This window comes from Gouania willdenowi, chromosome 9 (genome assembly GCF_900634775.1).
Source record: "Gouania willdenowi chromosome 9, fGouWil2.1, whole genome shotgun sequence".
NCBI lineage: Eukaryota > Metazoa > Chordata > Actinopteri > Blenniiformes > Gobiesocidae > Gouania > Gouania willdenowi.
Genome location: NC_041052.1, coordinates 1,705,193 through 1,719,524, shown reverse-complemented (window position 1 = coordinate 1,719,524; position 14,332 = coordinate 1,705,193). Strand labels below are relative to the sequence as shown.

General features: G+C 35.3%; 1 protein-coding gene across 1 annotated transcript; it reads left to right on the top strand.

Moving 5' to 3' along the window:
* Positions 1-3,858: 3,858 nt before the first annotated feature.
* Positions 3,859-12,553, top strand: plk2b (polo-like kinase 2b (Drosophila)). The gene is made up of 14 exons (XM_028458237.1): positions 3,859-4,073; positions 4,156-4,263; positions 5,048-5,164; positions 5,261-5,390; positions 5,486-5,669; positions 6,303-6,501; positions 6,580-6,727; positions 7,202-7,296; positions 7,993-8,125; positions 9,267-9,347; positions 9,493-9,652; positions 10,554-10,683; positions 10,772-10,882; positions 11,820-12,553. Exons 1-14 carry the CDS (start codon positions 3,894-3,896, stop codon positions 12,009-12,011), a joined length of 1,968 nt encoding a protein of 655 aa, XP_028314038.1. The 5' UTR covers positions 3,859-3,893; the 3' UTR covers positions 12,012-12,553.
* Positions 12,554-14,332: the final 1,779 nt, after the last annotated feature.

Here is a 14,332-nt window from a genome sequence, read left to right as displayed (position 1 = left end):
ATGGACTGATCAAGTAAAATAAGTCAGCTGATTAAGCCTTTTAGACAAATCAATTAATTAATTCATGTATTCTGGTGTGATGCAAAAAGCCTCAGTCCTGTAGATAATATAAAATATAAATATATCCCACCTTATGATGTAGATCTGTATGAACGCAGCACCAGAGACACAGACAAGTTCAAATGTCTGTTCACACTCATCAATTCCTGCATTAATTACTTTTGTTACTTGCTGCTTTTACTGCAGCACCAGTGTTGTTTTTGGTCTGAATTATGGATTTTAATTCTTCATATTTTAAAATAATTATTCCTCATTTGTGATGTAAGTTGCACCACAGTTTCTCTGTGATTGTGATTGGTCTGACGCTGTAATTTCCTCCTCTGTCACTAGAGTGCGCACGTAGCCAGTCTAAAATCAACACGCTTAACTTAAAGAGAGTTGATATCAAGATTCATAGGACAGCTTCTGTTTGACGGACAATGTTTGGTTAGGTGAAGCTAACGGAGATAAATCCAGGATAGAATTATCTAGCTTCATAGTACAGGCCCCAAAGGACAACAAAAATAACAGAAACATAATATGACAACAAAATACTCAAAATTAGGATAAACAAAGAAAAGACGACTAAAAATACACAAAAATAGCAGAAAAATTTACATAATGACAAAAAACAACACAAAATGACTCAAATATACAAGAAAACAGACACAAAAATAGGCACGATGACTAAAAATGCACCAAAGGACGAGAAAAAACACCAAAAAAAAAGTAAACGACAATAAAATACTCAAAATTAGGATAAAAAAAGAAAAGACGACTAAAAACACATGAAAATATCAGAAAAATGTACAAATGACATATGATAAACCACAAAATTGCTCAAATATACAAAATTACAGAAAAACACACATAATGACAACAGAAATTTATAAAAAATTGGCTCAAAACAAACAAGACGACTGAAAATGCACAAAATGACAGAGAAAGGTACTAAATTACACAAAATAAATTACAAAAAATATTCACAAAAGGACAACAAAAATAACAGAAACATATAAACAACAAAAAATACACAAAATTAAGTAAAAATAAGAAAAGACAACTAAAAATACATCAAAATAACAGAAATTTACAAAAGGACAACAGAAATACACAAAAATATATGACGTAAATTATTTACAAAATTAATCAAAGGTTGCTGATGACTAAAAATATGGTTTTAAAAAAATACAGAATTTATTTACAAAATAACAACAAAAGTACACAAAATCACTCAAAAAAAAACATACAAAGTTACAGAATTATACACAAAAAGGATAACAAAAATAACAAACATATAGATGACAATAAAAAAAGGAAAGGACAACAGAAATACAAACAAACACTTAAAATTACATCAGCAGTGCACCTCATTAACTATAAGTTGGAGATCATTAATTTTTACTAAATAACAAAAATACACAAATTATTTATAAAAAGACTAAAAATACAAATAAATAACAGAGAAATGTATAAAATACACAAAATGACAGAAGCATTTACTTGAACCGTTTCTGTGTTAATGCTCTGATTGTTTATGATGAAATGTCGACATCATTGTTGATCATGTGACCATGTCTATCTGTGCTCCGTTACATTCAGTGTGAGATGGTTTGTGTTTCACGCCCTGGTGATCAATCACTAACAGGTTCTAACCTGAATTTACTGGAAGAACATTTGGTTCAATCACTGTGACTTTAATAAGATCATTATAGATTGCTTCTGTCTGATGGTTGTTTACGTCCTTAAACTCTTTGACTCTAAAACATCCTTAGATTGATTGATGTGCCTGGATGAACACACAGAGGTTTTCTAGCACTATGTGAGTTGTAAATAAATGAAACATGAGTCATCATTAAATGTGAAATGTGTTGAATCAGAAATGGCTGAAATCCTTGTTTATGTTTTAAATAGAGCAGTTTTAATTCACCCGTTCAGCCTGCGACCCCCAAAATAACATCATCATTATTTATTTATATTCATATTTTATATCCACTGTTATCCAGGAAGTTTATTATTATTATTATAGTCATCTTAAAGATGGAAATAATTGTTTTTTAATCAGAAATAAAATGGGTGAAATGTGACCAAAAATGGTGGAAAAGGTGATGAAATGGGATTTTTTTTAAAAACACAGAAATTGGTTAAAAGTTGCAAATTAAGTGGAAAAAACGGACATAAAAAGTGGTAAAAAAGGGTTCAAAGTGTCAATTAGTTTAAACTGGCAAATAATGACCATGACAAATGGTTAATGTGGTTAAATTGGCAAAAAATAATTGTGAAATATGGTGAAAAGAGGTTAAAAGTAACAATAATGGGTGAAGATATGTGACATTAGGTGTAAAAGTGGTAGAAAGGGTTTATAAGTGCTGAACATGTCTGGAAAGTGGAAAAAATGTGCAGAAAACTCATTGAAATGTGATGTAAAAGTGTCAAAAATGGGAGAAATGTAACAAAAAAGCATTAAAAGGAGCAAAAATATGGCAAGAAAAAGTGATGAAAATAGGTTAAAATATGGACAGTTTGGTGTAGTTGCAGAAAAAGGATAAAAATAAACCAAAATGTGATTATTTTCTCAAATATTCAACATGAGCTGTTTGATTCACACTGAATGCGCAGAGACAGAACTCAGAGATTCCACCAGAGGGCGCTCGTGTTGTGAAAAATAGAACAGATTTGATTTATTATTAAAAGATGTTTACTGTGCAAATACTCAGCTTTCCCACAATATACTGAACTATGACTCATTTATAAGAACAAAGAAATACACGTGGACAAAAACTATATAAAAATATATGGACATGTTTGTCTTGTAAAAAAATCAAAATATATAATTTTGTCACAGGAGATGCATTGATTACATCAAATCTGTCTGTGTGTATTTACAAACATTAATATTATCTGATATCAGGTTGATCAATACTAATTTATTTTTTAAACCTAGACAATAACTGAAATAGTTCTGAATTTTGACTTAAACTAAGTTGCATTTTTAGTCAAATTATTACCAAATGATCGAAAACTGAATTAATTAAATGCTAATTGATTTTTTTAAAAATGCTTAAACTCATGTTTTAAATTTTAGTCGACTAAAATCTTAATGTCATTTAGTTGACTGACACTTGACAATAATTGACATAGTTCTGACTTTTTAGTCAAATTATTTTCACATTATTGTCAAACTATGACAAAAAATAAATTAATTCAGTGCTCATTTAATTGTCTTATAAAAATGCATAAACTCTTGTTTTTTTATATTTTAGTCGACTAAATTTGTAACAGATTTAGGTGACTAAAACTTGACAATAACTGAAATAGTGCTGATGACTAAATTTTGACTAAAATTAAGTTGAATTTTAAATCAAATTATTGTCAAACTGTGACAAAAAAACTAAGTTAATTCAATGCTAATTGAAAAAAAAATAGTGCAAAAACATGTTATAGATTTTAGTCGACTAAATAAATGGAATAGTTCTGATGACTGAATTTTGACTAAAACTAAGTTGCATTTTTACTCAAATTATCATCAAACTATGACGAAAATTAAATTAATTCAATGCTATTTGAATTTTTTTAAATGCATAAACACTTGTGTTTTCTATTACTCGCATTTTTAGCCAAATTAACGTCAAACTAAGACGAAAACTAAATAAAAACTTGCTGTGAACATTAAAGTCAGTCGATGCGTGTATTATTAATCTTCGTTTATTCACATTATTAACGCCATCATTCAATAAAACTGGAGAGCACCCAGTGACGTCAGATGGTTGTGGGCGGGGTCTGGATGCAGCAGCAGCCTATAAAAGGGCGGGGAGCAGCTGCGGAGCCTCAGACTGATCCAGGACCCAGAGCTGATGGAGGCTCAGAGCCAAACCATGACCGAGGCCAGCACCAGGTGCACGGAGTCCAACATGAGGTCCGCGGAGCCCCGCAGGAGGAGGACGGAGGAGCGCAGCGCGCCCTCGGAGATGTCCCGGATCATCACGGATCCCGCCACGGGGAAGTGTTACTGCCGCGGGAAAGTTCTGGGAAAGGTAGAAGCAGCACGAGGAGCAGGATGCACAGGAAGTCCCGTTACATCCGGTACATGTTTAAACATGTACTCTCTTTATCCAGGGAGGCTTCGCTAAATGCTACGAGATGACCGACCTGTCCACGAGCAAAGTGTACGCCGCCAAAATCATCCCGCACGCGCGCGTCTCCAAACCGCACCAGCGGGAGAAGGTGAGACAGCGTCACGTGACCAGCATTGATTATAGGAACGATGATCACTGCGATTAAAGTGCGGAATTATTATATGAAATAAAAAATAAAATGAGAAATTTTACAAAAAATGTGTTCTGTTTTTACTTAAAAAATGCAAATAAAATGTGAAGTTTAACATTTACTGCAGTTTTTATTTCTAAACAATTTTCTGTTATTTTTGGTTATTACAAAAACTAGGAAAAGTTAAATAAAAATTATGTCGTGATGATTTCAAAAATATTTTTTTTTTTTTTTTTTTTTTTTTTTGGTCTGTAGATTTCATAGTGGGTAAAATTGCAAACAATATATATATATATATATATATATTAAAACATTTATCATGGAAATGCACATCATTTTTGTTGTATGTGCATGGCTCTAAAAACTTTTAATAATTTTATGTAAATATATTAATATTTAATAGAAATAAAACTTAAAATTTGAAGTTTATCATTTTGTTTCTAAATCAGTTGCTGTTTAAAGAAAAATAAATAGAAAAAGTAAAGTAAAAATTATCGTAGTTTTGTAGTACATTTTTATTTATATAGTGCCATTTACAGATAAAAGATATAATGACTTACTGGTTCTTGTGCTTCTGTAATTTTCGCAATTGGTGAAATTGCAAAAAATAAATGTTGCAAAATTGTATTTTTTATTGAAATGTGCATCATCTAGTTGTATTCAGCTTTAAACATGAGTTGTGCTGGAACTTGTCCAGAGATGTTGGAACCGTTGATTCACGTTTTTTTATTGTTCTCGTTAGATCGACAGAGAAATCGAGCTGCACCGAGCGCTGCACCATAAACACATTGTTCACTTTTACCATCACTTTGAGGACAAGGAGAACATCTACATCCTGTTGGAGTACTGCAGCAGGAAAGTAAGTCATTCCAACAAAACCCTGAGATCATTGAATCTTTATATTTGAAAAGCTGTCGCATTGTTTGTATTAATATCTGATCTTTTGTCTGTTTAGTCTTTGGCTCACATCCTGAAGGCTCGTAAAGTTCTGACCGAGCCTGAGGTTCGTTATTATCTGAGACAAATCGTTTCTGGACTAAAATACCTGCACGAGCAGGAAATCCTCCACAGAGATTTAAAACTTGGTACGAATTCTACTTTATGTTTGATTTGTTTTATTCCAGAGCAGGATAAACGAGGAGTCGAGCTAATCTTATCTTTAAATCTTCTAATTCCACAGGAAACTTCTTTGTGAGTGAGTCGATGGAGCTGAAAGTAGGAGACTTTGGTTTGGCTGCTAAACTGGAACCAGCAGGAAACAGACGGAAAACCATCTGTGGAACTCCAAACTACCTTTCTCCAGAAGTTCTCAACAAACAAGGCCACGGCTGTGAATCTGACATCTGGGCCCTGGGCTGTGTGATGTGAGGAGCTCATTTAGTCTTATTTAGTCGTCTTATTGTTATTTAGTCCATCTTATTATTTAGTCATTTTATTGTTATTTAGTCCATTATTGTTATTTAGTCATCTTATAGTCATTTAGTCAATCTTATTATTTAGTCTATATTATTGTTATTTAGTCCATCTTATAGTCATTTAGTCCATCTTATTTAGTCGTCTTGTTATTTAGTCATCTTATTTAGTCCATCTTATTATTTAGTCATTTTATTGTTATTTAGTCATCTTATAATCATTTAGTCCATTATTGTTATTTAGTCCATCTTATAGTCATTTAGTCGACTAAAAGCTTAATGTCATTTAGTACACTGAAATAGTTCTGAATTTTGATTAAAACTAAGTTGCCTTTTTTGTCAAATTGTCCTCAAACTGTGACGAAAACTATATTAATTCAGTGATATTTAATTCAATTTTTTATTTGCATAAACTGTCATGTTTTATATTTTAGTCGACTAAAATCTTAATGTCATTTAGTCGACTAAAACTAAGTTACATTTTTCGTCAAATTATGGATCCACGCCACCTCGTGTTCGGTCGTTCTGATTGGATAAAAAGTTTATTGATTGGATATGAACGTCAGTTTATTGATCCTCCTCCAGGTACACTATGCTGTTGGGTCGCCCCCCGTTTGAAACCACCAACCTGAAGGAGACGTATCGCTGCATCAGAGAAGCTCGCTACTCTCTGCCCTCGTCGCTATCGCTACAAGCTAAGCAGCTAATCACAGGCCTGCTAGCTAAGATCCCTGAGGAGAGGCCGGACCTGGAGCGCATCCTCAGGCACGACTTCTTCACTCAGGTGAGATCACGACACCATGTGTAGCCCCGCCCCCTGTAGACGTCCATGTGACTGACCCACTTTATGTAACCCCTGCAGGGCTTCAGTCCAGAGCGTCTGTCCGCTAGCTGCTGTCACTCAGCGCCAGATTTCCACGTCTCCAGTCCTGCCAAAAGCTTCTTCAAGAAAGCTGCAGCGGCTTTGTTTGGAGGGAGGAGGGACAAGGTCAAATATTACGAAACGCTGAGTGAGTCTTTCACTCCCTCACGTCTCTGTTCATTTTAAAGAATTTACAAATCTGGCCTAAAATCTATCAAATGTCCTTATTAGTAGATCTATTCATAACAACATACATTATTATACACCATATGCATATTATTACCTTTTAAAAATAGGACTACTTTACAGTTTGAGCCTGTGTTCCTCCATCTTTAAATCACGTGATTGATGATGTCACAGGGCCCCACTGCCTGTAAACATCCCATTGTTTTCTATGGAGTGATTTTTAGATCCAGTAGATTTTTTTAGATCATTTAGTAGATTTTTTTTCACTTAAAATAGCAACTTGTGCTGCTTTTGGCTGCTCTAAAAAAAACAGTAAAAGTTAAAGATGCCGATGTAAATCTTTTTTAGGGATCCCTTTCAGCACAAACCGATTTTAAAATGTCTTCTGCAGATAATGTTGCAACACACTCTAATGCTTGTGTTTTATCTGATGCAGATAAATTAACTAACGAAGAAGAGGAAATCTACAAACTACAGCACGACTTGGAGAAGACGGTGATCTGTCAACAACAAAGCAAAAGGAGATCTGAGGTAAGAAACACACAGATCTAAAGATGATTTAATAATGACTTTAGTTACAGTGGCTCAAACACTAAAATAAGATCCATACATAATGCATTAGACATACTCATCTTACTGTAACTGTTGTTTTTAAGGGTAATTGTATATTTTCTAAATCAATCATTTTACTTGTACTTAAGTAGGTTTTAAAATAAGTAATTAGTTACATTTCTACACCCAATCATTACTGAATAAATGATTATTGTTTTGTTTTAAAATGATCAATGGACATTGTGGAAAAATGAAATGACCAGACGACAATAAATGCATGATTTTTTTTTTATTTTACATTCAATTCATGGTTATTTTATTTTTAAAATAATTTTATACAGATGCAATTGTGTAAAATAATTGTTCCGTTTAATTGAGCTGCTTTTATATTTTAGTATTTTATGCATGTCGGTGATTTTATTAGTACCTGTAGGTAGATTTGTTTTACATTGCATCTGTATGATGTACTTGAGTACGCTGGCGTCATAATTGCGTAACAAAATCAATCTCGGCAATTAAAAACCACTTCCTGTGAGTGAGCGCTCTCTCTCTCTCTCTCTCTCTCTCTCTGTGTGTGTGCTCGATCGCCCACTGACTCACCGCAGCAGAAAGAAATGATTCCAGAACTCTTGTTCTAAACTCGCCCCCCGTCATCGATTTATTTTCCCACCTCAGAATGGAAGTGCACATCCGCCATCTGCCGAGAGCCCCGTTGCCGTGGCAACAGAGAGCCAGCAGCCTCCGACCACGCAGGAAGAAACTATCCGTCTGATCGTCAGGGGGAGCCTGGGAAGCTGCAGCAGCGAATGTAAGAGTCACACAATTATGACTTTATTATAATTTAAACAATCTGTTGCTGTCATAATTAAATTGTAATTGAGTTTAGATGATTTATTTTAATTATAATTGCCACGAAAATTCTCTAAAAATGTCAATTATAATTTAACGCTAAACTGTGGAAACTTGTTACAGTTCTATATGTTATACACGTATGTAGTTAATAATTATTAAAATATGTTTCAGATCAAGCTTTCATACATATTACCATTTATAAATGTTTATATTTATAAATTTATTGGTATACTGAGACAAAAATGACTCAGACACTCACACATAAACATTAAAACCTATATTTGTATTGATTAGGAAGCTTAATAAGGTGATCAATAGATGGGAAATAAATTGGATGATAGATATTTGTTGTTAGTGTATTTTACAGCTGATTTAGGAGCCGTTAGCATTAGAGGTGCTCACATAATGCTAACGCAAGAGGAAGGATAACTTTTATTAGGTCATTTATTTCAGGCTAATTCATTGTAATTGAGTTTCTGAGGAGGAAAAATAATTGTAATTGGAAAAAAAAAGCTGTTTACTGTAATATAATTGTAGTTGAACATGGGTAATTACAAATGGAATTGTAACTAAATCATTGTTTTTCAACCTTGGGGTCCGGACCCCATGTGGGGTCGCCTGAAGTTTAAATGGGGTCTCTTGAAATTTCTGAAAAATTATTTAAATTAAAATGGATTTTTTGAATTTTGTAATAAAAAAAAAAAATCGAAACACAATCTTAAGCAATTGTAGTTTTATACTTTCACATTGAGGATTAAGTTCAACTACAATGCAGTAAAAAAATAAATTAACTGAACTCGAACATGATCAAAAACTAATTCTAGGATAAAATGACTTTTGAAGTCACCAGAAAATCTTTAATTTGTATAAAAATGGGGTCACGATAATAAAAAACGGTCTGGAACCTTTGCATTAATACTGTTTATTTTAATTTATTTACAAAATGAGATTCTTAATGTGTCATCACTAGTTTATTCCATCATTATGATCTTTATAGATGTTTTTAAATAGAATTCTGAGTCAAATGTTGTAGTCGGACAAAGACTCCACTGTTGTCGTCTGACGGGAGAATTAATGGATCACTTGTTTTTTTAAAGGTTTGGAGGACAACACGACGGGTAGCGTGGCTGAAACTGTAGCTAGCGTTATGAGAGGATGTCTGGAGAACATGCCCAAAGGTGAGTTCACGTCGATAATCTGTCATTATGTTTGTTTTCCCACGAGTTCAGTTTGTCACTCAATAACTTTCACCTTTTTCTCACTCAAAGCATTTCTTTGTAATTCGACACTTTCCTCAGTTATTTTGTTTTGTTTTCCCTGCAGCCAATGACGTTCCCCAGAACTCCAACACCAGCAGCCTCCAGTGGGTGACCAAATGGGTGGATTACTCCAATAAGTATGGATTTGGATACCAGCTGTCTGATCACACCGTGGGAGTTCTCTTCAACAATGGCACACACATGAGCCTCCTGCCTGACAGGAAGTGAGTGTTACTTTCAACGCCCGCCACACCTTCAAATTAAAGCTCATCAGTCACACATTGGAATGTTGACTTTGACTTGTTGGATGTGTTGGTACGACAGCGTATTAACGTTAGAATAAAAACAAATCAAAGTAATATGAGATTAAAGTCATATTTAGAGAATGGTTGTAATTTTATGAGTTTATTGTTGTAATATTTCAAGAATAAAGTTGTAATATTTTGAGAATAACTTTTACAAGATTAAAAGTCATAATTTCTTAAGGTTAAAGTTGTAATATTTGGCAAATAGTCATAATTTTGAGAATGATCGCAATTTTATGAGAACATGGTAATTTTTGTATTGCAACTTCATTCTCAAAATAATATGACTTTAATCTCATAAAATTTGTATTTTATCAAGATAAGACTTTATTCTCATAAAATTATAACTTTATTCTTGAAATATTACGACTTTAATTTTGAAGTATTGCGACTTTGGTCTTAATAATAATAAGAATAATAATAATGGCTTGGATTTATATAGTGCTTTCTTCGAGGAGACTCAAAGCGCGTTACAGAAACCGTTATTCATTCATACCAGTCACTCACACAGTCATACCGGTGGTAGTGGTAAGCTACAATGTAGCCACAGCTGCCCTAGGGCAGACTGACAGAGGCGTGGCTGCCATTTCGCGCCTATGGCCCCTCTGACCACCACCAACATTCAGTCTCAATTCATAGTCACTCATACAAGGCAACGTGGGCAAAGTGCCTTGCTCAAGGACACAATGACTCGGTTAGAGCTGGATTTGAACCCCCGACCCTTCAGTTACTGGACAACCCACTGGTCTTGAGATCTAACGACTTAAATCTCGTAGTGCTGATCTGATCTTTTTCTAACTCCATTTCTTATCTTTTCCAGAACCATCCATTACTACGCAGAACTGGGTCAGCGCTCCGTCTTTCCTACCAGTGAAGTTCCAGAACACTTTGTGGGACAAGTGACCGTGCTGAAGTACTTTTCCCATTACATGGAGGAAAACCTCATGGATGTGAGTCACATCGTATTTTCCTCTGCGTTTGAACGCGTTCCTTCACGTCTAATCTTGTCTAATCCCGACTCGTTGTTTTTTATCTCAGGGTGGAGACCTGGGGACGGTGACGGATGCTCACATGCCCAGACTCTACCTGCTGCAGTGGCTCAAGTCCGACCGCGCCCTCATGATGCTCTTCAACGACGGAACTTTCCAGGTAAACACATGCACTCAAACCGTCAGAGGGGGCGGGGCCTGTTGCCGGGCAGTCTTGGCTGCTTTTGGTTGCTCTAAAAAGAACAGGAAAAGATGTCAGTTCCAACTCTGTGGTTTGGTAGTAGACGAAGAAGCAGAGAAGAAGAGCTCCTTTACTTTCCCTTAAACAGTGCGCTGACACGCTTTGGTGGCTGAAGTTAAGAGTAAATTGTTGAAGACGCACAAACCCTAAGGATAGAAGTCCTTCAACTGTCCATGATTTACTTGCTAACTTAAGCCACCAGAGCGTGTCAGCACACCGTTTAAGGTAATGTAATGGTCCCTTAAGAGAGCTCATCTTCTCTGCTATATTTTGAGGATAATCGTAATTTTATTACGTTAAAGTCGTAATATTTCAAATATAAAGTTGTAATTTTATGGGAATAAAGTCGTAATTGTATTTAAAATTGTAATATTTCCCAGATTATATTAGATTAAAGTTGTAATTTTTTTGTATTTTTACTTTGTAATTTTATTCTCATGAAATTACAATTTTAATCTTGAAATTTTATTCTCATAAAATTGACTTTATTTGGGAAAATATGACAACTTTATTCTCATCAAATTATCTCTGTAAATATTACGACTTAAAGTTAATAAAATTACTACTTTAATCTTGAAATATTAGGACTTTAATAAAATGAAGACTGTTGAAAACTCAAACCGTGAGAATAGAAGTCCGTTAAACAGTCTGTGATTTACTCGCCAACTTCATCAACCAGAGCGTGTCAGCGCACTGTATAAGGGATAGTAAAGGTTACTTAGGAGAGCTCTTCTTCTCTGCTGTCTACTACCAAACCTCATAGTTATAACTGTTAACACAAACCGTGAGAGGGGGCGGGGTATGTTGCCGGGCACTCACCATGTTTTCCTCTTTTCTGTTTTTTTTCCTCCTGAAGGTGAACTTCTACCACGACCACACGAAGATCATCCTGAGCTGTCAGAGCGACGACTACGTACTGACGTACATCAACGAGGACCGCGTGTCCAGAACATTCAAACTGGGTTCTCTGCTGACGTCGGGGTGTCCCTCCGACCTGAGGGAGCGCATGGTTTACTCTCTGAACATGCTGCTGCAGAGATGCAGCTGAACACAAACGTCTTCATCATGATGATGATGATGATGATGATGATGGACAGACGTCTGGATTTAAAGGAAAGGATGGAGCAGAGCAGAGTGAGTCAATCTCCTCCTGTGGAGCATGACTCAGCAAATGGTGCAGGAGGGAGACGTTAAAGAGACGGAGAGAAATGTAGCCAAAGGCCTGAGGATGGATGATGGATGATGGATGGAGGATGGATGAGTGATGGAATGAATTCCAACCCAGGAAGTGGAAACGAGTGCTGGGCTGGATCCAGCTGTGCTGTGTACACATGTTCATCCATTTTTATTTTTATGCTGATTTAAGACGAGAGTTCGACTGTAAACATGTACAAAGTGTTTTAAGATGTGGCACAAACTTTTTAAACTGTGATTTAAATCTTGGGGGGGGGGGGGGGGGGGGGGGGGGGGGGGATTTTACTACAGGTCTGCAAAGGATCCTTTTAGTCATCAAACAATGTATTGAATAATTTATTGTGCAAAGAAAGTCCAGTATTTATTTATTTAATAAATAACATTTTCTTAAATAAATCAAGGGTCTGTATTTATTCCTCTGAAGGTGAATGGTGTGTGTGGTGCTATTAGCTACTGTGTGTGTGGTGCTATTAGCTACTGCTACAGATGTAGCTTTCTGTGTGAACTCTAAAATAAACATCCAACTTTCTTTTGTCTTAATGCAACTAAAAGTGAAAACACCAGAAATGTGTTGGGAAGTCACTGTCAGAGTTTTTTTGGGGCTAAACAAAATAATTCACAGTAAAAACACTTTTCTGCATCAGTCTACAGCAGTGGTTCTTAACCTTATGGTCAGGACCCCATTTAGGGACTCAAGACACTGTGAGGGGGTCGTCAGATGCCTTCAAGAAACTAGGAATATTGTTTTGCTTATTTTTACCCTTTTTTTGCAACTACACCAAACTTTCCATATTTTAACCTATTTTTATCACTTTCTTGCCATATTTTTGCTCCTTTTGATGTATTTTTGTTACATTTCTACATCACATTTCAATGTCTTTTCTGCACTTTCCAGACATGTTCAACACTTATAAACCATTTCCACCACTTTTACACCTAATGTCACATATTTCATAATTATTGTTGCTAATTTAACCACATTCACCATTTGTCATGCCCGTTATTTGCCAGTTTAAAGTTATTGTTCAAATATTGACACTTTTAATCCTTTTTACCACTCTAATTAGCAACTTTTAATCAAATTCTGTGGTTTTTAAAATTCCATTTCATCACCTTTTCCAACACTTTTGGTCACTTTTAACCCATTTTATTTCTCATTTTTATAAATTTTAGTTTATTGATCTCTGAGGCCTACACTGTGTATCTGATCAGAAATTCTCACCTCTTACAGCTTTACATAATAATCCATTGATTCTTCTTCAGTGAAGTCATGTAGGAAGCTTTCTTCTCCAGTTCTTTTAGAAATGTCCTTTTCCACTGATTGTTTTATTGCTCATTACTGATTCTTCACATGAACGCCGGCGCCGCGTGTTGAACACCTTTTCACCTTCAGACATTCACGTAACGCTGGGAGTCGAATGTTGCTGCATGAGTCATCAGCTCAGAAAGTCCTCTCTGGATTCAATAATGGATGGCTCATACATAAACATCTCCACACAGAGCAGAACCAACAGGAATTCATAATCCTGTGTGTGTGTGTGTGTGTGTGTGTGTGTGTGTGTAGACTGCTTTAAACTCTTAGTTTTCTGACATTCATGTTTTGACCCTTTTTGCTCATACTTCTAAACATGAGTGAGAAACTGTAAATAGGAACCACTGTGGACTCTCCGTGAGCCATCAAGAGAACTTCAGTGAAACTGTGGCCTCTCCTGCACCGACGTTACGCAAGAGAAAACCTGCTCATGGTTTGTCCTCATACGTTAGAGTCAGAGATGAGTCACTAGCAGCACCTCAACTTATTGACCTGAAGAGAAATGTCTCTTCACTGTTTTGCAGAAGAAAATGAAAAAGCTATTAAATGGAAAGCGTAAGTTCGCCAGTTTTAAAGCAGTGGTTCTCATTCCTTTTCAACCCCTGACCCCCAAAATAAAGGTACTCTTTCTTGGGATATAAAACTGTTTTTCTTTATGATTTCTTTATGATTTTTATTTTAAGGTTATTTCACCACTCGCGAATATTGTCATTGTAGCTTTTGCCTCTGTGTTTAAAATTTCAGATATATTTTTCAGACCAAAGTGCGTGGGATGATAATGTGTTGAAATGACATGTAATTAACCCTCGATTTCCTGTAATTAGTTTCCTTTTTTCTTCATGTGAGAAACTGTGAGACTAACT

Bases quoted from the DNA above. Each gene is read 5' to 3' on its own strand.
- plk2b (XM_028458237.1), top strand. From the start codon at position 3,894: ATGGAGGCTCAGAGCCAAACCATGACCGAGGCCAGCACCAGGTGCACG. The intron at 7,297-7,992 runs GTAAGAAACACA...TTCCCACCTCAG, and splicing joins AAAGCAAAAGGAGATCTGAG to AATGGAAGTGCACATCCGCC. The intron at 10,883-11,819 runs GTAAACACATGC...TTCCTCCTGAAG, and splicing joins TCAACGACGGAACTTTCCAG to GTGAACTTCTACCACGACCA.